Source organism: Dendrobates tinctorius, unplaced genomic scaffold, assembly GCF_039654945.1.
Source record: "Dendrobates tinctorius isolate UK_male_01 unplaced genomic scaffold, ASM3965494v1 ptg000158l, whole genome shotgun sequence".
Lineage (NCBI taxonomy): Eukaryota > Metazoa > Chordata > Amphibia > Anura > Dendrobatidae > Dendrobates > Dendrobates tinctorius.
In genome coordinates, this window is record NW_027361825.1 from 37,327,143 (window position 1) to 37,353,970 (window position 26,828).

Consider the following 26,828-nt stretch of genomic DNA (forward strand, 5'->3'; position numbering starts at 1 on the left):
CCTCCCGGACACATTTGTATACAAACACCAGGTAATTCATTGAAAAAAACACAGGTTAGGCAGGGGTCACATTTGCGTGTGTAGTGATAAAGCTTGTGTCTGTGTTATTCTTCTCGACGGAGCAATCAATTAGAGACATATGGTGCCTTACACCCAAGAACATCGGTCCTTCAGATGAAAGAGATATCTGAGGGATCCCGACAGTAGCACGAGTCTCTCGCCTCAATACCCGGCACTGCTGCCAGGGGTTTGGACTGGAGTGTTGAGCTGCATAGAAATACACGCAGCCGCACACTCTGATCCCGAGTTCCGGCAGCAGTGTCGGGTATTGATGCGAGTTTCTCGCATTACACACGCAAGACTGCTCTTTGAACAGTAACCCTCCTTTTCATTTATATTTCGGAACTCAATACTTTGTAATATTTCATATCACAGAAATCTGCTTTTTTCTCCTCCTGGATTGATCGTTCATTCTCAATTCACGAGTAAAATGTGTAATCGTTAAAACAGATTGTTACATTACTGCGATAAAATATGGCAGTTGGTGCTGATAAGGTTCTATGTAGATGGAGGAGCTCTAACTGCTCCCTCCCCATAGTCTTACTAGTAACTGCCATCTCCTGTCACATTAAAGTCAAAACTTTGAATTCTGTGAATGACTGATCAGTCCAGAAGGAGAAAGAAGCAGATTTTTATGATAAGATCTATTACAAAGTTTATCTTCATGTGTATTATTGCTTTCTGAAATAAAAATTACGCTTTAAGGACCCACCTAACACATCATACTTCGGTCGCTCAAACATCTCATGTGTACGGGGATCTCTCCTGACTACGGGAAACAAGGATGGGGCATGTTGAATTTCAAAGCCTGATCCTTCTGTTCTCAGAGTAGGTGTTTCTGGCAGCAGCTTACTCCCCTTTCCCCAATGGGGAACACATGCACAAATATAGATGGTCAGTAGTATTAGCTGTCGGACAAATGAGCAATTTGATTCATGCTCCGGCATCCAGTCACCTCTGCACAAATCGAATTATTCATCTTTAGTCTCACGGTTCAGGACGGCCATTCTCAAAGACATTTAGGCCATTTTCACATGGTCCCCTGATATGAGCTGACCGGCCTCACGGCCATATATAAGGTGGTCAGGTGAGGGGACCTTGCGATTGAGATGGGTACTGAAAACACATCATAAAAAGTAACATTTAAGGGGCTTGTACTCGCGCACAATGACTGGATTCACAATCAGTAACAATAGAGAACCCCTTTAAAGCCCTGGAGGGTTGAAGGGGGTCACAAGGCGGCGACTTTGGTTGCACGTCATAAAGATGGTGGTCAAGTTGTGCCAAGTTGACTTTTGCCAAATCTGACCTCTATAAAATGCGACCAAAGTTTCCGGACTACACGGACGAGTCTTAGCGGCTCGGAAAGGACGCGTACCCATCTCCAGAAAATAAGATCCCACTTGCGCCAATCAAGATGGCCCGTGTAGCGCCTCCCGCAGATCAGTCACAGCATTTTTTTTTTTTTGCACCAGCACAACATTGACAAGAGAGCACAGGATACAACAAGACTTAACCCCTGCACGACAAGGCAATAGAATAACGTAAAATTATAGGGGGGGGGTTGATTTGGAGGGGGTGACCTCGCCCCCCCCAACACATGACACGTTATATACATTATTAGAGAGCAGTAGACTATAAAGATGTGTCGGGAAGGACACAGACATGACATAATGGCACAGATTACCTGCTGGCAGGCAGCCCCCTCAGCCCAGCCCCCCACACCTGCGGACACAAGGCTTACTCTAGACACACACACTGGCACGTTACTCGACCTTTCGGCGGGGAGGAAGAGGAGGTTGTGTTCACTTTCATGGTTTGATGTTGGGGAGGAGGATTCATGGACACTGGTGCCCTCCACGGCCATATTACACCATTAGACTTATGTCACTTGGCTACATCACATGAATCCACGTGTGGTTTGCACTGTAACACGGCGGCCAGGTGGGCTCACTGCAGCCCCTCTATAGACTTTGGCCTCGGGTGAGGTGGTGTTGATATGAGGGGTGGGGAAGGAGGACAGATAGGGGATTTTGGAAGGGGCAGCAAGTTCCCCGGGAGTAGGTGAATCCGTGTGTCGTGGCGCAGTGAGAAGACGACAGACTCAAGATGGCGACCGCGGAGAATTGGGAGGAGGCGCTCCGCCTGTGACGTCACAAAGCCAACCGAGGCCGCTCTCCGAACGTGACGCACGCTTCGGTTATTTCCGGAGAGTGGGTGCGGGGAGCATCGTGATTGGTCAAAATCCGAAGGGAACCAATAGGAGAGCTCTGTAGGGAGGGGCCTAGTGAGGGGGGAAGGGCGATTGGTGGAGTTGGGATGACGGCAGAACGCAAAGAGTTCTGGGCATTGTAATGTAGTTAGAAAAAAAGTTCTGGTCGCGGAAGGTCATGTGTGACTGCTCACCGAACCTGTTGAACTAGTAGCTCGAAATGGTGGCCAGTATGACGTCTAGTCGACTCAGAGCCGACAAATAGCTAATGTCTGCACATACGTACCAAGCTGAAGCTGCACATTAATGAAGCTTGGTCCCGAGGATGTGTTCACACAGTTTTGGAAAGAATGCCGCATAAACTAGAAAAAGGAACAGCCTCCATCTGTTATGTGCACCACTCAGCGAGACTCGGGGTCGTCTGGGCTTGGGGGTCACTCATGACTGCAGGCTTGTGAATACGCTCCCCTGGTCTGGTGTGGGCGGTCATGTGATCACAAGTGTGTGATTTCACTGGCGGACACAGATGCCTGTTTCACACATCAGTTTTTTTCCTCAGTTAAAATCCGCTAAAATGGCGGATAACGGATCCGTTCCTGTACGGACCACAACGTTTGGCACCGGACCGTTGTTTTAACGGATCCGTCAAAGGAAGAATTTTAAAGGAACCGCTGCGAGAGAGAGAGAATTTTTTTTCAGCCGCCAGAACAGGGTTTAGGGTTAAATTTGCGGCCGAGGCAAATCCTCCGGGTATGTGCAATGTAAAATGCGGATCCAGATGGCCGAAAAAACGTTGCATGGTCCGTCCGGGCATGTTGGTGGACGCCTAAATTTTGGCGGATCCGCAAAAAAAACGGATCCAACGGATGGCCATCCGTCAAGATCCGCCGGTAATGCAACTCAATGGGAAAAAAACGGATCCACCAACCAAAATGGCGGATCCATTTTTTTTGCAAAACGGCAGATTTTGACTGATGGTGAAAAACTGATGTGTGAAACAGGCCTAAGGGCCCCTTTGCAAGAACAATATATGGGCCCTTTCCAGACCAAGAGCTCCTAAAAATGCAAAATTACACTTTCTTGGAGGTAGAAATGGGCCCCTGCGGCCGCACAGGTTGCAGCCCTGTGTGATTTGCATATTTCTGGCCACATTCCAACTAGCCATCCAGCCTCACTTGATTCACTTTTATTACATGAGGCCACACACTAGTCGGCACATGAGCGCATGCATATAAATCACATACTCATGTTCCCAGCATTGGAGGATCCAGACAGTGCACAGTGTGAGGATTCACAAGTCTGCAGCCACATAGAGCGACCCACAAGCCTGGACAACCCGTTTAACGCCAGAGCAATATTTTTCTTTTGTTTTTGCTCTTACAACTTTTCTTCTAAGAACCGTAATGTTATTTATTTTTTTTTCCAGATGTATGAGGACTTTTTTTTTACAAGGACAAGTTGTAGTTTTGAATGTCATCATTCATTTTACCATAGAAAGTTTTGTAAAAAAATAGGGAAAAAAAATCCAATTTAGGTGAAATGGTGAAAAAAATGCAAATCTCCCACTGTTATTATTGGGTTATGTTTCTCTAGTGTTCACTGTGCAATAAAAATGACCTGGTATTATGATTCTCCGGGTCGGTCCGAATACAGTGTTACCCAACATAGGATATATATAATACAGTATTTCAGTATTGCAGTTGATACAAGAGAAAAAAATGACTATTTCTATGGGCGTACAAACGTATGTGAACTAGTGATGTGCGAACATGCTGGGATAAGGTGTTATCTGATCATGCTTGTGTCCTTATCGAGTATTTTCGGCATGCTCGGAAAGTATGTTCGAGTCCCTGCAGTTGCATGTATCATGGCTGTTCAACAGCTGCAACACATGCACGGATTCCCTGTCTGTTAGGCCATCCCTGCATGTGTTGTGGCTGTTGAACACTCACGAGACATGCAGCCGCGGAGACTCGAACATACTTTTCGATTAGGACACAAGCATGCTCGCTCATCACTAATGCCAACCCATCATCTCCCCGTGACTGTGTGGCATAGAGGCGATGGGCGCTGTTATTGGGATTGCAATATGCCTCTTAAAGGCGTTTTATGGTTCTCGAAAAATCCCTGTCCTGCAGCTGCAGTTTGTTTAAAAAAAAAAGGCAAAAAATACCCATGTACTTTACTCACCCTCCCCGGGTCCAGTGCTAAGACTGCATCACTGTTCCCAGTGTCTGTTAAGGGGGTTTTACACATAGCGATATCGCTATATTGTCACCAATTTTGTGACGTTATAGCGATATTGCTAGCGATATCGCTATGTGTGATACTTACCTCCGACCGGCTCCCCGCTGTCTGTCGCTGATCGCGCGAGATCGGCCGGCTCTAATTCTCGTTGGGCGCTTCCTGTGGCGCCGACGAGCGACGCGTGGACGCGGGCGGGAGGACGTCAGCATCGCCGCTTCTGAAAGGTGAGTATCGTCCGCTGTATCGCTGCTGCATCGCTGTGAGATCTGCCTGTGTGGCAGCTCACTAGCGATCATTTAGCGATGCACCAGTGATCCCGACCGGGACGTATCGTGGTCGGGATCGCTGGTGCATCGCTAAATGTAAAAGGGCCTTTACTGTCTGCAGCTCTGGCAATGTTGCAGTCAATCTGTGAACTCATAGCTCATGCCATCAACATGGGCAGAGATGAGCTCGCTGATTGCTGCAGGGCTGTTGATGTGACAGTCACAGACACCTGAAGCAGTGGTGGAGACTCAGCACTGGACCCAAAGAGGATGAGTAAAGCACACTTGGTTTGTCTTTTTAAACTGCAGCTGGGAAGAGGGGTTTTCTGGGAAAAAAAAACTTTAAATGCTGCTGTCAGAGCGTAACAGTGGCATATCAGTGGTTAAGTAGCTTTTGATGCAAGTTCTGGCCCATGCTGTGAGGCTATGTTCACACAGAGTGTTTCTTTTTTTTTGGAGGGGGGGATTGATAGTCTACAAAATCCTCCTAAAAAATTGTATTCCTTTCTATGGGAAATCCACTTTGCTGCTCATATGGGGATACTTTTTTTAAGCTGATTTTGTTTCTGAAGATGTTTTGAAAAAGAAAAATGTGCAGGTCGCTTCTTTAAAGCAGAATGTGAAAGGAACTGCTCCAAAATAGGCACTGTCACATCAAAAAGGCTTCAAAAGTCAGGAAGCAAAATTCTTCAAAAGGCATAAGGAACTGAAAAACTCCAAGAATAAACAAAAAAAGAAGCAGTTTGTGCTTGAAAAATGTGTGGTTTTTAAAAGCCTCAAAAACTGTTTGTGTGCACATAGTCTTAGAGGCTGGCGGTATAGCACAGCCGGCCCCTGCCGTGTACGGAGGGAGCTCGGCACCCAATGTACATACATGTCACTCGTCAGGAAGCAGCTAGTCACCCAATAGCTTCATAGGGATCAGATAATGAAGCTAGGCCCCAGTGCAAATAGCTGTCACTGTCTTTTCATCACCTCTGCTTGATGTCACTGAATAGGGATTTTAACTCTTTACTTTCATTGGATAAAATCTCTCCTAGTCATGTGATTAGGACTCGATTGCCACGGTGTGTCCAACACATGCCCAAGTTATTACTATCCAACCTACGAATGTTCTTGTTTCAATGACAGCAAGCAGAGATCTTAACAGTTGTGGTGAATCTATACATAAAGAACAGAATTGTATAAACTTTATTTTAACCATTTTTCTGCTAGAACCAGAATATTTCATTAACCCCTTACGTACGTGCCATCATTATATATGGATGGTGACCTCCGGGTTTTACAAAAGTCTGAATTCGGCCTAAAGCCACAGTCACACTATTTGTATTTGGTGAGTGGGTGAAAGATACAGAAGTGGTGACGTGTTTCTATTATACTTTTCCTCTGATTGTTCCTCTCCTGGGTTTGCCTTACAAATACTGAGGTAAAATACTGACCAGATACTGAGGTAAAGTAAAATATTGACCAAATACTGAGGTAAAATACTGACCAGATACTGAGGTAAAATATTGACCAAATACTGAGGTAAAATATTGACCAGATACTGAGGTAAAATATTGACCAAATACTGAGGTAAAATACTGATCAGATACTGAGGTAAAATATTGACCAAATACTGAGGTAAAATATTGACCAGATACTGAGGTAAAATATTGACCAAATACTGAGATAAAATATTGACCAAATACTGAGGTAAAATACTGACCAGATACTGAGGTAAAATATTGACCAGATACTGAGGTAAAATATTGACCAAATACTGAGGTAAAATACTGACCAGATAATGAGGTAAAATACTGACCAAATACTGAGGTAAAATACTGACCAGATACTGAGGTAAAATACTGACCAGATACTGAGGTAAAATATTGACCAGATACTGAGGTAAAATATTGACCAAATACTGAGGTAAAATACTGATCAGATACTGAGGTAACATATTGACCAAATACTGAAGTAAAATATTGACCAGATACTGAGGTAAAATACTGACCAGATACTGAGGTAAAATATTGACCAGATACTGAGGTAAAATATTGACCAAATACTGAGGTAAAATACTGACCAGATACTGAGGTAAAATATTGACCAAATACTGAGGTAAAATACTGACCAGATACTGAGGTAAAATATTGACCAAATACTGAGGTAAAATACTGACCAGATACTGATAGCGTACACAAGGCGTTAAGTTATATAAAAAACAAGTATACAAGTTTGGTATCACTGTCACCATCCTGACATGGGGAATCATAAGTTTTAACTCACAATGATCACCTTAAGGCTGAGTGCAGACAGAGTTTTGAGCCCTGCGGATTTTTCCGTGCAGAATGGAAGAAATCCGCAGGTAAAATGACCTGCATTTTTCCTGCGGATTTCTTCCATTTTCCATGCGGTTTTCTGGCGGTTTTTGTGCGGTTTTCCATCGCGGTTTTCCCCCTGCGGATTTGGTGACAGGGGAGATGGAAAACCGCACAAAAGAAGTAACATGCTGCAGATTTTGTACCGCAGGAAAACCGCGCGGAAAAATCCACAGCGTCTGCACAGCGTTTTTTTTTTACATTGATTTTAAGGCTACTGTACATCACAATGCAGAAATGCAACGTTTCTGCGCGGTAAAATCCGCTGCGGAACCGCTGCAAATCTGCATCATGTGCACACAGCCTAAAAGTAAAAAAAAAAAATAGCGAAATTGTTTTTTTTCCCACCATTTTATCACATATGGATTTTTTCCCCTATTTCTCAGTACATTATGCGGCAACATGAAAGGTGTCATCCAAAACTAAAACTTGTCCTGGAAAAAGCACAAGTCCTCGTATAGCTAAGGCCGGTTTCACATTTGCGTTAAAGGCCGCAGCGTTGGCCTGCACACGGCTGCCGCTAAGCCCCGCCCCCTGCCGTGCCTCCGCCGGTAGCTCCGCCTCCGGGCGCATGACGCTACATGCGTCCCCTATCTTTATCACTGAGGACGCAGGCCGTGCACAGTATGCGTTTGGCGGCGCCTGCGTCCTTTTGACGGTGCGCCCTGCCCAACCAAATTGCAACAGGTTGCGTTTGGCGCCGGTCAGCGCACCGTCAAAAGGACACAGGCGCCGCCAAAATGCATACTGCGCACGGCCTGCGTCCTCAGTGATAAAGATAGGGGACGCATGTAGCGTCATGCGCCCGGAGGCGGAGCTACCGGAGGAGGCGCGGCAGGAGGCGGGGCTTAGCAGCGGCCGTGCGCAGGTCGACGCTGCGGCCTTTAACGCAAATGTGAAACCGGCCTAAGGAAGACTAAAAATAAAGTTATGGCTCTTGGGAGAAGAGGAAAAAAATTACAGCACAGAAATGAGGTGTGTCTTGGAGTTTAAAAGATGGAGTTTACAGAAAATAAAAAATGTACTGAAATCAATAAATCCTCCGCACGTGATCGGCATTTCTAACTCCCACATTTATGGAGAAATTGTTCGGGAAATTCCAGTTATATTGCATGCAGTACCCAGCGCTGCCGCCAGAGGGCGGAGTAAGGAACTTGATGCTAAGACTCGGACTAACGGAAAAGTAAGGAAGACACTTTTTTTTACTAATAAATATTACAAGTTCCCCTTTAAGTCCACGCTTTTCAGCAGATTGGTCAACATCACAATCACCCTATACACGGACCGACCATTCTGGAGTCCAATCAGAACGCGATAACCAGACATATGACACAGAGAGGAAAAGGCGGGCGCTAGGGTTGGGTCACGTGGTCCGGCTGGCGGGTAGTGACGCATTGACTCCTCCTCTTTCGTCGTCCATTCATTCGGTGTGTGTTTACCGGGAAAACATGGTGGAAAAGGAGGAGGCGGTGATCAGTGAGGAGGAGGCCGCGCAGTATGACCGACAGATCCGCCTCTGGGGGCTGGAGGCTCAGAGGAGGTGATTGTAATCTTCATACTGGGGTGTATAGTAGAGACTGCGCTTTGTGTGATGGGCTGCAGCTGTGACCGATCGTCAGGTTGTACATGCGCTCTCTGAGGAGGAGGCTGTGCGGCTGGGCTCTGTTACTGTGTAAACTGTCTAAAAGAGAAACGCTCTTTGTTGCCCATAGCAACCAATCACAGCGCAGCTTTCATCTTTCAAGAGCAGTGTATAAAATGAAAGCTGTGCTCTGATTGGTTGTCAGGGTGATCTAGTTTTCTTTGTATTTTATTAAAGGGGTTATCCTTTTTTCACCTCCCCTTTTTAAATAAAGAACCCCCCCATAAAATAAAAACAACCTCCAGCGATGTCAGTGGCTGCAACTGGGCTACAGTTCTCACACTTTCTTCAGATGAACCTTGTACAGCTGAAGAGTAAGAAATTCTGGTGTTTAGGGGACTGGTTTCCTTTAAAGGGATTGTCTGGTCTTCGTCTAACTGCAGACTTGAATCCTCACAATGCGCACGCTGTGAGGATTCTCTGGGGGTGGGCACGTGCCCACAAGGATGTGATGTGCCAACTAGATGTACACGTCCTCGCTCTATGCAAGTGAATTGAGCGACGTCTAGTCGGAATGTGGCCGGGAGTAAGCAAAGTGTATACTAGTGGTCATGTGACCGCCTGCTCCTGGCGCTGGAGGGACCTCCCAGCGGACACTGCGTGATGGATGCTCAAGTCTGCAGTCACATAGAGGCTGGACAACCCCTTTAACGTTTGCATTACATATATCAAGACAGCACGGTGGCTCATTGGTTAACATTGCAGCACTGGGGCCCTGGGTTCAAATTCCACCAAGGACAACATCTGCAAGTAGTGTGTATGTTCTCCCCGTGTTTGCGTAGGTTTCCTCCGGGTTCTTCGGTTTCCTCCCACATTCCAAAGACATACTGATAGTTGTGAGCCCTAATGGGTACAGTGATAACGTATGCAAACTGTAAAGCGCTGTGGAATATGTTGGAGCTATATAAAGATTATTATTATTACGGGTCGTAAAAGGGGTTTCCCAAAATTACAAGTTATCCCCAATCCATCATGTATGTGATAACTTTCTGGTGGTTGAGGGTCAGACTGCTGAGACCCCCCCCAAGATCAAGGGTTGAGCTTGAGCTTCTTTACTTCATTCAAGATGTTGCTGCTAAGTCCGGCTATTGGATTCCAGATCTCGGGATTAATGTGGTTCGTAGCATTCAGCAAGTTTTACCCCTAAGGCCTCTTTCACACTTCCGTTTTTGACAATCAGTCAAGATCCGCCAAATTTGAAAAAAAAACGGATCCGCCATTTTTCTTTGCGGATCCGTTTTTTTCCCCATTGACTTTCATTATTGGCGGATCCTGACTGCCATCCGTTGCATCCGTTTTTGTGAGGATTCGCCACAATGTTAGTGTCCGTCAACATCCTCAAAGATTTCCAAACGGATCTTGCAACGTTTTTTTGGCCGGCGGATCCTCCAGACACTGAGTTAACCCCAAATTCTATCTGGGTGCCGGACAAAAACAATTCTTTCTCTCTCTCTCAAAAACGGATCCTGTGCCATCCGTTCACATCAGTTGAGAACGGATCCGCTTGTCTGCCTTTTTGGCGGATTGTAACTGATGCAAATAACTGAAGTGTGAAAGAGGCCTAACCCAACGATATGGGGTAACTTGGGATTTTGGGAAAGACCCTTTAAACTAAGACATGCCTGAATTATTGCAAGGCTCCAACTATGGGCAGATGTAAATGTGTTTTATAACTTACATCATCACTGTCTTTGCGCCTTACTTGCTACTTCAGATGTTCTTGGCTGCAATACTTCCTTTATAATCAAAGATGGCCGACTCCTGGGATTTTTCGAGGCCAGCGTCTGCGACCCTCTACCATTCTGGGAACTAAACCAGCACTGTGACTTGTTCCATTTTGTTTGACATTAGAAATCCCCTTTGTTCTGGAGTATGGAGGGATTTTATTGTTTACAGCTTGTTGCCTAGGTTACTTACCACCTCTGAACTAGCAGCGGTGGCTGAAAATAGCCAGTGCTTACAAGCTTTTTTTTCCCAGTAGAGGTTGGAAGTGCTGCTCTTACACTGTCCTGCGCTCCTTAATGCTGCAGAGATTTAGGCTTCTTCATATATTGGCAGCTCGCTGCCACCATATTGTCGCTTCAGCCTAAATCTGTCCTTTCTACCAAATTGGCAATTTTGAAAAATGGCCCAAGGACCAGTGAACGACGTATGTGAACTCAGGGCATGGGACCATTAGATTGAAGACTATGATCATCATGTCTAGAAGTGTGGATGCCGCCTCTAAGCTTCATACGTTCCAAAAGGAATCCCCTCCAAGCTTGTGGCACCCACCTCCGAGATGAGAGGGAAGATCTGGATGGGACAAATGCGCACAGACAGATAGGGCAGTGCCATAAGGAGCAAGATGGAGGTGAGAGTGAAGGTAGCTACTCACACTGATTTGAAGCTGATTTCTCAGCGCTGGCTCCTCGGACCACTGCAGGATAGGGAGTCATTTCTATTGTGGTGCTAGGACCCAGACTGCCAGTACCACTAGTCTGATTAGTGACATCATCCTGATCGTTTCCCAATAAGTAAATGAAGTCAGATTTACTAGTGGAAGTTTGTTTGGTATCCGGGGTATGGATTCCTCCCACTAATCACCTTTTTTTTTTTTCTCCCCCGCAGACTTAGGACATCTAAGGTCCTACTGGTCGGGCTTGGAGGACTGGGCGCTGAAGTGGCTAAGAATCTCATCTTGGCAGGAGTGAAGGGACTGATCATGATGGATCATAAGGAGGTGGGTACCGAGTGATTTTTTTTTTTGTATACACGTTACCTAATATTCTCCCACCCTTTATGAGATCAGCTAGCTTCTGGAAAATAAAACTTTTTACCAAATGTTCTCCCCTGGTGGCATCAGTCAAACTGTAGGAGGCTTGATGTCAGCTTTGCTGTAGCACAAAAAAATGTCAGCTTTGACACTGGCTGAAAAGTGCACCTAGCAACGTGTGCTGTGGCCAACATATTTACAGTAGAAATTGGCAGAAAATCTTCCCTAAAGATGGCATAGATTGTAGAACGAAGACAGGCAAAAATTGCACCAAGTTTTGTAACCCCTCTTCGCCATCTAGTGTACACATATGATGGATGTGTGCACCGCCTGTATGACACCGTGTGTCTGTCGTGATGGCATGGTACCCAAGATCTTATATCGGCTCAGAGCCCAACATGTATATAAGTCTATGCTGCCCAGGCTGTAGCGGGGCTTCACAAGATTCCCTCTGCTGGTTAAGAAAATTACTCCGGAGCCCACACTGTTTTTTTCAGAAAAAATAATCTTTTAATAAATACATGTACAGTAAGCTGCACATACACTGTACTAATTGTATATGTCACTGACGGCTATATATCTACCTATTCTATGTGTATATACTGTGTGTAATCCATCTATTCTATCCTGTCCGCTCCTGCTGTGATTTTTAAACTACACAGCAGATTAATTTCGAATTGCCAGCTTTTCTATCTATCTACAGTGAAGGAAATAATTATTTGATTCCTTGCTGATTTTGTAAGTTTGCCTGACAAAGACATCTATAAATTTATCTATTTATACTTTATTAACAGTCTATAAATTTAAGGGTAGGTTAATTTTAACATTGAGAGAATATCAAAAACAAAATCCAGAAAATCACATTGTATAAATTCGCAGTTTGCTGTGAAAAATAAGTATTTGATCCCTCTGCCAAACAAGGAAATACTTGGTGGCAAAACCCTTGTTGGCAAGCACAGCAGGCAGATGTTTTTTGTAGTTGATGATGAGGTTTGCGCACATGTCAGGAGGAATTTTGGTCCCCTCCTCTTTGCAGATCATCTCGAAATCATTAAGATTTTGAGGCTGTCGCTTGGCAACTCGGAGCTTCAACTCCCTCCATAAGTTTACTATGGGATTAAGGTCTGGAGACTGGCTAGGCCACTCCATGACCTTAATGTGCTTCTTTTTGAGCAACTCCTTTGTTGCCTTGGTTGTATGTTTTGGGTCATTGTCTTGCTGGAAGACCCAGCCACAACCCGTTTTTAACCCCTTTACCCCCAAGGGTGGTTTGCACGTTAATGACCGGGCCAATTTTTACAATTCTGACCACTGTCCCTTTATGAGGTCCTAACTCTGGAACGCTTCCATGGATCCCAGTGATTCTGACATTGTTTTCTCGTGACATACTGTACTTCATGTTAGTGGTAAAATTTCATTCATATAACTTGTATTTATTTGTGAAAAAAATGGAAATTTTCGCAATTTTCCAACTTTGAATTTTTATGCCCTTAAATCACAGAGATACGGCACACAAAAACCTAATAAGTAACATTTCCCACATGTTTACTTTACATTAGCACAATTTTGGAACCAAAATTTTGCAGTTTTCCAACTTTGAATTTTTATGCCCTTAAATCACAGAGATATGGCACACAAAAAACCTAATAAGTAACATTTCCCACTTGTTTACTTTACATCAGCACAATTTTGGAACCAAAACTTTTTTGATTTCTCATTTGTACAACACCATTTTATTTTTACGGACTACATCACATTTGAAGTCACTTTGAGGAGTCTATATGATAGAAAATACCCAAAAATGACACCATTCTAAAAACTGCACCCCTCAACGTGCTCAAAAACACATTCAAGAAGTTTATTAACCCTTCAGCTGCTTCACAGGAATTTTTTGAATGTTTAAAAAAAAAAATGAACATTTAACTTTTTTCACAAAAAAATTACTTCAGGTTCAATTTTTTTTTATTTTACCAAGGGTAACAGGAGAAATTGGACTGCAAAAGTTATTGTGCAATTTGCCCTGGGTACGCTGATACCTGATATGTGGGGGAGAACCATTGTTTGGGCGCATGGCAGAGCTCAGAAGGGAAGGAGCGCCGTTTGACTTTTTCAACGCAAAATTTGCTGGAATTCAGATCAGACGCCATGTCACGTTTGGAGAGCCCCTGATGTGCCTAAACAGTGGAAACCTCCACAAGTGATCCCATTTTGGAAACTAGACCCCCCAAGGAACTTATCTAGATATGTGGTGAGAACTGTGAACCCCAAGGGCTTCACAAAAGTTTATAACGTACAGCCGTACAATTAAAAAATCATATTTTTTTCCACAAAAATGATCTTTTCACCCCAATTTTTATTTTCTCAAGGGTAACAGGACCTTAAAAGTTATTGTGCAATTTGTCCAGAGTACGCTGATACCCCATATGTGCGGGTAAACGACTATTTGGGCGCATGGCAGAGCTCGGAAGGGAAGCAGGGCCATTTGCCTTTTTTGGCTGGAATCGGACACCATGTCGCATTTGGAAAGCCCCTGATGTACCAAAACAGTGGAAACCCCCCACAAATGACACCATTTTGGAAACGAGACCCCTTAAGGATCTTATCTAGATGTGTGGTGAGCACTTTGAACCCCCAAGTGCTTTACAGAAGTTTATAACGCCCGGGTGTGAAAATAAAAAAAATCATATTTTTTCCACAAACATTATCTTTTAGTCCCCAATTTTTTTATTTTACCAAGAGTAACAGGAGAAATTGGACCCCAAAAGTTGTTGTGCAATTTGTCCCGAGTACGCTGATACCCCATATGTGGGAGAAAACTACTGTATGGGCACACGTTGGTGCTCGGAACGGAAGTAGTGACGTTTTGGAATGCAGACTTTGATGGAATAGTCTGCGGGTGTCATGTTTCCTTTGGAGAGCCCCTGATGGCCTAAATTGTGGAAAACCCCCACAAGTGTCCCCATTTTGGAAACTAGACACCCCCCCCCCAAGGAACCAGGGCTGTGAAGTCAGTAAGCTAAATCTGCGACTCCGACTCCTCAATTTCCCTTCCACCGACTCCCCGACTCCAATATATATTGCTTATATTTAAGTGAAAAATTTATTGTAGTACAATGTGAACATCAGACATATAATCATTTGTATGATACAATAATCAAGACATTTAGATAATATATATTTATTGGAATACAACTTTAGAAGACAAAAACTGTAATAAATTGTAAATATGTAATACACTATGTAATATCGATTATTTAGATATATATAGATATATATATATATATATATATATATATATATCTAATATATAAAGCTCAAAGTGTGTATGTATGTGTGTATGTATGTATGTGTGTATGTCCGGGATAGGCATCCGCACCGTCGCAGCTACAGCCACAAAATTTGGCACAGTCACACGTCTGGACCCCGAGAGCGTCCTAAGCTATGTTGTGAGGCGAAATTTTAACCGCGCACGTTCCAATTCACCAAACAATTTTGCCCCTATCTACATACTGGGGAAAAAGTGTGTGCGCGTCAAGCCCCGCCCCTCATTTTTATGTCACAATGCCCCTATTTGCATACTGGGGAAGCAGTGTGTGCGTATCAAGCCCCGCCCCTCATTATGATGTCACAATGGTTGCCATGGCGACGCTGATGTCATGAGAGGTTGCAAGACCTGCCGCCGCTCATTATGATGTCGTAATGGTTGACTATGGGATGGAGGATGTGTGATGGGTATATGGGCACTGGACTATGGGATGGAGAATATGTATGACGGGTATATGGGCACGGGCCTATGGGATGGAGGATGTGTGATGGGTATATGGGCACTGGCCTATGGGATGGAGGATGTGTGATGGGTATATGGGCACTCGACTATGGGATGGAGGATATGTATGATGGGTATATGGGCATGGGACTATGGGATGGAGGATGTGTGATGGGTATATGGGCATGGGACTATGGGATAGAGGATGTATGATGGGTATATGGGCACGGGACTATGGGATGGCGGATATGTATATGGGCATGGGACTATGGGATGGAGGATGTGTGATGGGTATATGTGCATGGGACTATGGGATGGAGGATGTGCGATGGGTATATGGGAACTCGACTATGGGATGGAGGATATGTATGATGGGTATATGGGCACGGGCCTATGGGATCGTGGATATGTATGATGGGTATATGGGCACGGGATTATGGGATGGAGGATAATTATAATTTTCTATAACTAACCACAGTTAGTTACTATGCCCGGGCAGCGCCGGGCTCTTCAGCTAGTGTGTGTGTGTATGTATGTATGTATATATATATATATATATATATATATATATATATATATATATATATATCTTACTATGTAATAAACTATGTAAGTGGCAAAAAAACAGTTTTCAACAAAAACATGCTAAATAACATTTGTGCAGTCTATGAATTTGTTCTAAGAAATAGAATTGCCTCCATCAGATCCTCCTTCATAGATGACCTCAAATCTGACCTAATAATTTTAAGGCTAGAGAACAACCTCTCTCCAGTAACTTGGGTTGGAGGCAAAGCCGTAACCACATGGGCAACATCTCTATCAATTTCCGGGTATAAAGGAATTGCCTCATGCACAGTCAGTTTTGATGAACGGTTGAATTTTTCTTTTTCTTTGAGAGCAAGTGAAACACTTTGCTGAAATATGGTCAATCTGCTTGCTATAGGAGACGGAGTGAAATCTTTTTCCTTGCAGCAACGCTTTGCCTGCTCCATATCATCCAAATACTTGTCAAAGTCAAACTCCTCATCTGATGAGGATGAAGATATGGCAGCAGTAGGACTGTCAGGACCCGAGTCCTCTTGCACCTGTCAGTCCTCCTGTAGGCCACTCATCCTAACTGCTACCTCAGTCAGAGCTTCTTTTCCTTTAGTAAGCTGTAGATCATCAAGCAATATGTGAAGACTTGGGTCCACATAAGCAGCTGCCAAAAAATTTTTATTTTCCAATAGCTGTCTCTCTCTCCATTTCATTGAAGCAGAAATGCCATCTGCGATTAAACCTCCTCTTTGGGACAGGCAAAATAACAAGTTCTTCCACTCCCTTATGAAAATGCCAGGAGTTAAATACTCAGCTTGTAATTTTTTAGTCACGGTAAATAGGTGATTAAGCAATTCCTTCAATTCAGCCACCTTTGTCCATTGACCTTCATTTAGGGTTACCTGAGGGTTCGCCATATCTATAAGAAACTGTTTTAGCCAAGATCAAAACTAGGGGGGGGGGGGGCAGAACCTCATACTGTTCCGCAGAATCTCATACTGCACACCTCAGCTGCTGCAGAACCTTATACTGCACACCCCTACACTTGAAAATAAAGCCTGCACCTTAAGATGTGGTGAATGCAGTCTATTTATTCCAACTATTAATTGATGTTGATGTGTTGCTGAAGACGAGCAATGCCTGTCCTGGGCGTCCTTTTGGGCAGCTATGAGGTGTCCCTGACTGGTGCTAAAAAAAAGGAGTGCTAGTCTGTGTGCTACCCGGCTTTCATTCTTTTTGGTACAGATAAGATATGGATAGACAGATATAAATAGAGCAGATTTCTAATCTGCTTTTGCTATTGAAAACATTATCTATGACCTCCAAAACCTTTCAGGTGATGTGTTTTTTTAAAAAGCTGATCTGCTTTTGCAGCTGAAAAACGTATCCTCAAAAAACGCAGCAAAAACGCTGTGTGTGAATGTAGCCTTAGATCAGGAATAGAACAGCCATTTATAGGACATTTTATAACTTTCCCAAATTCCTATGAAAAAATATTCAGCACATTCTGCATTGAACTACTGTACCCAATTTATTATATATTTTAGGAGTCGGACCATTTTATACCGACTCCACCAAAATGAGCTTCGACTCCACATCCCTGCAAGGAACTTATCTAGGTGTGTGATGAGCACTTTGAACCCCCAAGTGCTTCACAGAAGTTTGTAACGTAGAGCCATAAAAGTAAAAAATCATATTTTTTTTCCACAAAAATCATATTTTTGCCCCCAATTTTTTATTTTCCGAGGGGTAACAGGAGAAATTGGACCCCAAAATTTGTTGTGCAATTTGTCCTGAGTAGGTTGATACCCCATATGTGGGGGTAAACCACTGTTTGGGCGCATGGCAGATCTTGGAAGGGAAGGAGCACCATTTGACTTTTTGAACCCAGAATTGGCTGGAATTGAGATCAGACGCCATGTTGCGTTTGGAGAGCCCCAGATGTGCCCAAATAGTGTAAACCCCCTCCAATTCTAACTTCAACCCTAACCCCAACACACCCCTAACCCTAATCTCAGCCCTAACCCTAGCCCTAACTCTAACGATGTGTGCACACGTTGCGGATTCTGCTGCGGATCCGCAACAGATTTGGCCCTGCAGATCCGCAGAAGTTTCTGCTGCATTGTACAGTATCTTTATATTCAGTGGCAAATGAAAAACGCAGTGCACATGTTGCGGATTTTTCCACGCGGATTTGCTGTAGTTTTAAATCCGCAGCATGTCACTTCTTTGTGCGCAATCCACAGCGGTTTGACACCTGCTCCATTACCAGGTGTCAAAACGCAGGGGAAAACCGCAGGCTAATATCCGCACTAAGTCCGCAGGTAAAACGCAGGTCACTTGACCTGCGAATTTAGCCAAATCTGTGCAGAAAAATCCGCAGCAGAATCCACATCGTGTGCACACAGCCTAACCCTAATAGGAAAATGGAAATAAATACATTTTTTTTTAATTTTATTATTTTTCCCTAACTAAGGGGGTGATAACGGGGGTGTTTGATTTACTATTTATGGCGGGATTTTATGTTTGGCGGCTGTCATACGCTAAAAGACGCTTTTTTATTGTAAAAATAGTTTTTGTATCACCACATTTTGAGAGCTATAATTTTTCCATATTTTGACCCACCGAGTCATGTGAGGTCTTATTTTTTGCGGGACGAGTTGACGTTTTTAATGGTACCATTTTCGGGCATGTGACATCTTTTGATCGCTTTTTATTCTGATTTTTGGGACGCAGAATGAAAAAAAAACAGCATTTCAAGAATTTCTTTTGGGTGGTGCGTTTACACCGTTCCGCCTGCGGTAAAATTGATAAAGCCCTTTTATTCTTCGGTTCAGTACGATTACAGCGATGCCTCATTTATGTCTTTTTTTTATGTTTTGGCGCTTTTATGCAATGAAAACAATTTTATATAAAAAAAATAATAATTTTTGCATCGCTTTATTCTGCGAGCTATAACTTTGTTATGTTTTCGCTGAGGAAGCTGTATGGCGGCTCGTTTTTTCGGGACAAGATGATGATTTCTGCGGTACCATGTTTATATCCGTTTTTTTGATCGCGGTATGATGATTGTGTTTTGCGTCGTTATTTAATTTTTTTTGAAGGGGTTAATTAAAGGGGTTAACTTTATTATATGGTCCCAGGGGGGACATCACTATAAGGTGTCAGATCGCTGATCTGTCAGTTTAGACAGCACTCTGTCAGATCAGCGATCTGACAGGCGCTGCTGCAGGCTTCTGTGGAAGCCGCCTCTCTGCAGGCCCCTGAGGCCATATTGGATCCGGGGGCCTGCAGAGAGGAGACTCTCGGAGCGACAAATCACATCGCGCTGCTCTGGGGATCGCAGGGAAGCACGGAAGGAGCCCCCTCCCTGCACGCTTCTCTCCTATGCCCCTGGTACACTGTTTGATCGCAGTGTGCCAGGGGTCAACGTGGCCGCCCCTGACCCATTTTGCCGGGTGTTAGCTGTGATAATCAGCTGACACCCGGCCGCGATCAGCGGCGCCCCCCCCCGGGGGCGCCGCTGATCGCTATGACATACTATCCCATCCTTGGGAATTAAGTCCCAGGGCACATGGACAGGATAATACGTCATATGTCAGAAAGGGGTTAATGTCCTGGTGGAAGGAAGGAGGTTGTCACTCAGGATTTTACGGTACATGGCTCCATCCATTCTCCCATTGATGTGGTGAAGTAGTCTTGTGCCCTTAGCAGAGAACCCCCCCCCAAAACATAATGTTTCCACCTCCATGCTTGACAGTGGGGAAGGTGTTCTTTGGGTCACAGGCAGCATTTCTCTTCCTCCAAACATGGTGAGTTGAGTTAATGCCGAAGAGGTCAATTTTTTTCTCCTCTTCTCACAGCACCTTCTCCCAATCACTCACAGAATCATCCAGGTGTTCATTGGCTAACTTCAGATGGGCCTGCACATGTGCCTTCTTGAACCTGGGGACCTTGCGTGCACTGCAGGATTTTAAATCTTTACAGCATAATGTATTACCAATGGTTTTCTTGGTGACTGTGGTCCCACTTGCCTTGAGATCATTAACAAGTCCCCCCTCCCCCGTGTAATTTTAGGCTGATCTCTCACTTTCCTCATGATCAAGGATACCCCACGAGGTGAGATTTTGCATGGTGCCCCAGATCGATGTCGATTGACAGTCATTTTGTATTTCTTCAATTTTCTTACTATTGCACCAACAGTTGTCTCCTTCTCACCCAGCATCTTACTTATGGTTTTGTAGCCCATTCCAGCTTTATGCAGGTCTATGATCTTGTCCCTGATATCCTTAGAAAGCTCTTTTGGTCTTGCCCGTGTTGTAGAGGTTAGAGTCTGACTGATCAATTGGGTCTGTGGACAGGAGTCTTTTATAAAGGTGACTATGTAAGACAGCTGTCTTTAATGCAGGTAAGGAGTTGATTAGAAGCGTCTAACTGGTCTGTAGGAGCCAGAACTCGTAATGGTTGGTAGGGGATCAAATACTTATTTCTCACTGCAAAATGTAAATAAATTTATATAATTTATACAATGTGATTTTCTGGAGTTTATTTTTGATATTCTATCTCTCAATGTTAAAATTAACCTACCCTTAAAATTACAGACTGTTCATGTCTTTGTCAGTGGGCAAACTTACAAAATCAGCAAGGGATCAAATACTTAATTCCTTCACTGTATCTATCCTATAATTTTTCTTTTGAAATCAATGTGTAAATGACTTAGAGAATTTCTCTACGTAAAAGTCCATGTTAAAATCACATTGCAGTTGGATGTAAATCGGATGCTAGGTGTGAAAAATCGGATTGTACTCACATGAAAAACTCATGACACTCTCATTACACTCATCCGACTTTACAGGAACAAAATGGGACCGATTTTAAAATCGTAAGCGTGTCTCCAGCCTAAATGTGATTGGCTAATTCTGAACACAGACATCCCAAATTATAAGAGGGTGTTCACACTTGCGCAACCACATTATTTTTATTTTGCTCCTCAAGATGATTTCAGTTTGTTTCGCATTAGATTTGTACAGATTCCCCTCTCTGCAGTGTGAACATCCGGGTGTCATTGGCCGAGCCCTGGACATGATGTGTTCCTTGTCTTCGCCACAAGGGGGCCCTCTTAGCTTTTCAGTAATTGTCCTCGTAGACCACAAGAGCCGCCATGGTTTGCTGGTACATACAAATGTTATGGAATTGCCTGATCAGCAATTCTCAGAAATACTTTTATTAATGGTCTCCCTCCCAGTAGCAGATCCAGAATAGGGCAGGAAAGGAAACGTTACATTCCTTGCGGCTTCCTGCTCTCCTAGGATATTGTGCGAGTCCCGTAGGCAAAAATTCCTTTAACTTTTTCATTTTTTCAGTTGCTTTATATAACCTGAATTCCTTGGGGGGGTGTAGCGTCCCCTACGGGGAATGTCCATTATTCTGCTACCTCTGCAAATGCAACTAGGATCCCTATGTGTGCGAAATCCGCTCTCCTAATGGCGCACCTTTCATGCTGAACCCATTCAGAGGAAAGTGCATGAAATACTATGGAAGGGGGAAGAGACTCCCTCCCCTTACTTCTTGCGAGAATTAAAAATTTGGGGCTAAAACCGCACTTTGAAGGGGAAAAAAAATATTTTTAATTTTTACAGCCAACATGAAATATGTCTTTGAAATGTCGGTGGTGTAAAATGCTTACTACACCCTAAGATGAATATGTTGAGTATATATATAATTTTTTTTTTTTTTTTGGAGGGGGGGCTTCTTCTCCTATTTGTTGAAATGAAAAACTTTGGGCTCCAGCTACAATTTAGTGGGGAATAAAACCAAACATTCAGGTTCTGCACAGGAATTGCAAACTCGTTGAGGTTTTGAATATTTGTAGGGGTGCAGTTGATAAAAATGGGGTCATTTATTAGGGGACGTCCTAACCCATTTAAAGTCACACGAAAACTAAATTTGTTCCTAAAAAAAAAAAAACGGTTTCCTTGAAAATGCAAGAATTGCTGCGAAATTTCCAACCGTCTAATATCCTAACAGAATTAAAAAAAACAAAAAAAACAAACAATAATGATGCTGATGTAAATTAGACGTAAGGGAAATGGTATTTATCAATCATTTTGCACGGTAGTAAATTACGGTAAATTTGCATAATGCTTATTCTATATTCTTTTTTTTTTTTCTGCAAATTTACCATATTAAATAATCACAAAACAGATTAGCCTACAGTTAGCACTAACATACTAACATAAAGGACAATGTCATGAAAAAAACAATGTTGGAATCACTGGGATTAGTAGAAACTTTGCAGGGTTATTACCACATGTAGAGACAGATGTGGGAAATGGGGCTCTATCGGGAAGGGGTTAATTGCCCATTCACAAGCCATAAGGAAATGTGATCAGTCCTTGTTACTGGTCCTGATGTGCACCCAGTGCTCCCGATCTGTTTGCCAATATATTAACCGCAGGCTGTGATTTCAGGTGTCCTCGGAGGATTCTCGCGCTCAGTTCCTGATCCCCACTGGATCCCTGGGTCGTAACAGAGCAGAAGCTTCCCTCGAGCGGGCGCAGAATCTCAACCCCATGGTAGAAGTCATCGTCAATAAAGACAACATTGAAGAGAAGGAAGAGGATTACTTTAAGGATTTTGATGCAGTGAGTGTTATCCATCATTCATATCATATATACGGTGCATAAAATCCTCCACTGCAGCCATCTGTCATCTTAATGTGCTGCTCTATGTAAGGGCCTCATATTACATCTGTATGGGCCTCCTAGAAGCCAAAATGGCAAAGAAAGTTCCACACCATTTGGCCACTGTGTACACAATGGAAACATAGTTTGATTCCTGTCAGTCACTGTCAAGAGAGAGGAAGGAAACGCTTTCCTTATAACACACTCATAAGTATTGAAAACTTTACCAATTTTCTAAGTAAATATATTTCTAAAGGTGCTATTGAAGTGAAATTCTCACCAGATGTCAGTAACAACTCATCCAATCCACACAGGTAAGGCTAGTTTCACATTTGAGCTTAAGGCCGCAGCGGCGGCCTGCGCATGGCCGCCGCTAAGCCCCCCCCTGCCGTGCCTCCGCCAGTAGCTCCGCCTACGGGCGCATGACGCTGCATGCGTCATGCGTCCCCTATCGTTAGCACTGGGGACGCAGGCCGTGCGCAGGTATGCGTTTGGCGGCGCATGCGTCCTTTTATCGATGCGCCGAGCACACCAAATTGCTACAGGTTGCGTTTGGCGCTGGTCGGCGCAGCGTCAAAAGGATGCATGCGCCACCAAACGCATACCTGCGCACGGCCTGCGTCCCCAGTGCTAAAGATAGGGGACGCATACATCGTCATGCGCCCGTAGGCGGAGCTACTGGTGGAGGCACGACGGGGCGGGGCTTAGCGGCGGCCTTAAACGCAAATGTGAAACTAGCCTAAATAAACCAAACCATAGATAGATGTCCATAAATTCAGTTAAATGTAATAATAAGAAATGACTCAGTATTGAACACAAGAAGAAAGAGAGATGCAAAAAAACCCCTGAAAAGTCCTGACACCATCTGAAATCTATCAGTAGTTAGAAAGCAATCCTGCCACTTAATGACAAATAATATCAGCTGGTTTAACTGATGACCTATAAAAAGGTGTCTCATTACCAAGGTGCCACACAAAACGCATCTCATCATGGGTAAAACCAGTGACCTGTCTCAAGACCTTCGCAACCTTATTGATGCAAAACTTACAGATGGCATTGGTTACAGAAGAATTTCTAAACTACTGAAGGTTCCAGTGAGCAGTGTTGGGGACATAATCCGGATGTGGACAGAACATTTCACCATAAACCGGCCACGATCACGCAAGATTTCAGACAGAGGGGTGAAAAGAACGATCAGAAGAGTTGTCCTAGAGCCAAGGACCACCTATGAAGAGCTGCAGAAAAGCCTGGGATAAGCAGGTACAACTGTTTATAAAAAAAGCAATAAGTAATGCACTCAACCTCCATGACCTGTATGCACCACACAAGACTCCATTGCTGAACAGAAAGCATGTTCAAGCGTGTTTAAAGTTTGCTTAACAACATTTAGACAAGGCTGTGAAATACTGGGAGAATATAGTCTGGTCAGATGAGACCAAAATTGAACTCTTTGGATGTCATAATACACACCATGTTTGGAGGCTAAAAGGCACTGCATATCATCCCCAAAAACACTATACCAATTACCAAAAATGAAGTTTGAGGGTGGAAAACTTCGTGGTCTAGGGCTGTTTTTCAGCATACAGCACTGAAAACTTTTGTGTGATCGAAGGTAGGATGAATGGACAAATGTATCAAGACATTGAAAAAAATCTGCTGCCATCTACCAGTATGAAGATGAAACGAAGGTGGAACTCTCAGCAAGACAATGATCCCAAGTCATGAAAACTCTCAATTGGTTTCAGAAAAAGAAAATATAGCTGCTAGATTGGCCCAGCCAATCACCGGAGCTGAATCTGCTAGAAAATGTATGGAAGGAACTACATCTCAGAGTTCATAGACGGAACCCACGTGACCTTCAGTATGTGAAGAGTGTGTGGAAGAATGGGCCAAAATCACACCTGAGCAGTGCCTGTGACTAGTTTCTCCATACAGGAGGCATCTTGAAGCTGTCATCGCCAACAAAGGCTTTTAGGTGAAGTATTAAATACATTTCAGTAAGTGGGTTCAATACTTTTTCCCTGTGTAATTTCTCATTAATACACACAATTTATTGACATCTGTGATTTGATTTCTTTGTGCAGATTAGATGGTTTGTTACCTACATCTGGTGAGAATTTCATGTCAAAATTATATACATTTTGTTGACCGCACTGGCTACAGGTCAAAGATTGCATAAGATTAGGCAGGTTTCTTGCTGCATTCACTATTCATCTTCTGGGCTCTATCCCCACCTGCTCTCAGGTTTGTTTTTGGCATTGCTGTAAATGTGACTTCCTAATCTATAAAAGGTTGCACATGTCGGCCCCTTATTAGAAGCAATGAAAAGCTTATTCTGAAGTAGGAGGAAAACCCTAATTCTGCGCACGTGCGGCCTCTGTGCTTGGAGAGAACAATGGTGGCCGCTCATTGTTATGGGAGGAAGCACCATTTTCCGAGTCCATACTGTACAAGTGTTGACAGGGACGTCTTTCTCGATAATAAAGCCCCCGCTCCTTTTTCCAGTTTAGTGCCAGATTTTTGTGTCTAGGAGGAAATGAAGATCAACAACAGGAAGCGGCCTGGAGGGCAGGGGGTCACAGTGTTTGGCCAAATAGCAGGAAAAGAGTTGTACTCTAGACTTTTGCATCTTGATGTGACCATGTCCCGCAGTGGATCACGCCGTGTCGTATAGGTGTGTAATGTATATGTATCGCATCCAGCTCCATTGTCTGGTTTCTGCTTCCAGGTTTGTCTGACCTGCTGCTCCCGGGACCTCCTAGTGAAGGTGAACCAGATCTGCCACAAAAAAGGCATCAAGTTCTTCATGGGGGATGTTTTTGGCTATCATGGATACATGTTTGCTGACCTTGGAGCACATGAGTTTGTTGAGTAAGTTCGGCCCCCCTTCTTAAGGGTGCTAATAAAAATGTCGTCAAAGAGTGCCCATTCAGGATATGGCAAGTTGTGCCCGGTGATTGGCTAATTCCATTTGTATGTCTCAATCATGTTTTCTTTTTTACTGCCGGGAACGATATTTCTGGTGATCGCACCCCCGACCATACAGCATTGTCAGCTTGGGGATGCCTCACTCCACCAGCCAAACTGTAGATAACAAACCAAAGAAATGATCTCAACTATATGTGCATAGTGTAAGAGCACGTTCACACTGTGACCATTTCACAGACAAAACCCAAGAAAAGAACACAGTGAGCACACAGTGTGAATGAGCTCTTACACTTTGCACATATGGCAATTTATAGTCCGGCTTATTTCTTTGGTTTTGCTGGAATTTTTTGTACTTTGTACAAATTGCATGGCTCCGCCTTTCTGAGGAAAATATTTCATCTATACAGCTTCCCTTGGATGGAGGTCTGTCGGGCCTCTCTCCTAATCTGCTCTTATTCGCATTGAGGTCGTTTGACACAAGGTATGGTTGTAATTCTAGAGGCAGGTAGGACCATCCTGATTTGGGTACACCTTGTTTTGGTGGGATGGCATTTATGCATTTTTGATCAAATTAGCATTAACTAAGTCCCCTATGTTATTTACATGTACTATTACCATTTACCTGCTGTAGGGTGTATGCTCTTTTTGTTTTTTTCTTGGGAACTGTCTGTAGATGAGTTTTGGCTTTTCCCTGATAATATTTCAAAGCTCATTAAAGTGAACCCTTCATGTCCCTAAACACTGAGGGCTTCAAGAAAGTATATTTCCTGATTATCACTTTTCTTTAATATTTCCATTTTGTAATGTACTGGGCTAGACTGACATTTTCTTAAACCTAATGCAGATTTGTCACCAGAATTTCCTATGGAAACCCCATACATCATTAAATTGATGTCTTAGACCTAATGAGACTGGTGTACTTACTGTGAAAATCCATGTCCGCATGGGTGTGTAATTGTAATATTAAAATGAGGATATTAAGTCCAGCTAAAGTGTGTGAAAGCTCGAGTCCAAGTGTAGTCAGTCTCCACCCAGCCGGACTGGCAGCTGCAGCTTGTACTGAGCAGTTTGAGATTTCAGCAGGAAGGAGAGACAATTTCTCAGTGTCCCTCCATCACATGGGGGGTGGGATTAGTTTAAACTTTCAGAAAGAATTACACAGCCGTTCTGACACTGATTTTCACGGCAAGTACACCAGCCCAATCAGGTTTAAAAGAGTTGTATATTTACTTATCTTGTGTGACAAATTTACTTTCAGATAGGACCAGGATATTTAACAGTTGTGCTGCTAGCAATGAGATTTACATTGGGAAAATGGAAGATTACCCTTCTGTGGAGTGCAGTCAGTGCCATAGCAGATCAGCTCTGG

At 43.6% G+C, this 26,828-nt stretch overlaps 2 protein-coding genes across 3 annotated transcripts in view; one reads left to right on the top strand and one right to left on the bottom strand.

Annotated features, from left to right (window-relative positions):
• The window catches only part of ZC3H4 (zinc finger CCCH-type containing 4), a 69,398-nt gene extending 67,151 nt beyond the window's left edge, over positions 1-2,247 (bottom strand). Inside the window, exon 1 of one of the 2 annotated variants that reach the window (XM_073549334.1) lies at positions 1,818-2,247. In XM_073549334.1, the coding sequence (XP_073405435.1) occupies positions 1,818-1,927 (110 nt within the window). In that variant the 5' untranslated portion in view covers positions 1,928-2,247. The remainder of the gene's footprint in view (positions 1-1,817) is intronic. The other variant, XM_073549335.1, reaches the window with a different exon arrangement.
• Positions 2,248-8,526: 6,279 nt separating this feature from the next.
• The window catches only part of SAE1 (SUMO1 activating enzyme subunit 1), a 55,501-nt gene continuing 37,199 nt past the window's right edge, over positions 8,527-26,828 (top strand). The window contains exons 1-4 of the mRNA XM_073549338.1: positions 8,527-8,688; positions 11,401-11,512; positions 22,319-22,492; positions 25,260-25,402. Of these exons, the coding sequence (XP_073405439.1) occupies positions 8,597-8,688; positions 11,401-11,512; positions 22,319-22,492; positions 25,260-25,402 (521 nt within the window). The 5' untranslated portion in view covers positions 8,527-8,596. The remainder of the gene's footprint in view (positions 8,689-11,400; positions 11,513-22,318; positions 22,493-25,259; positions 25,403-26,828) is intronic.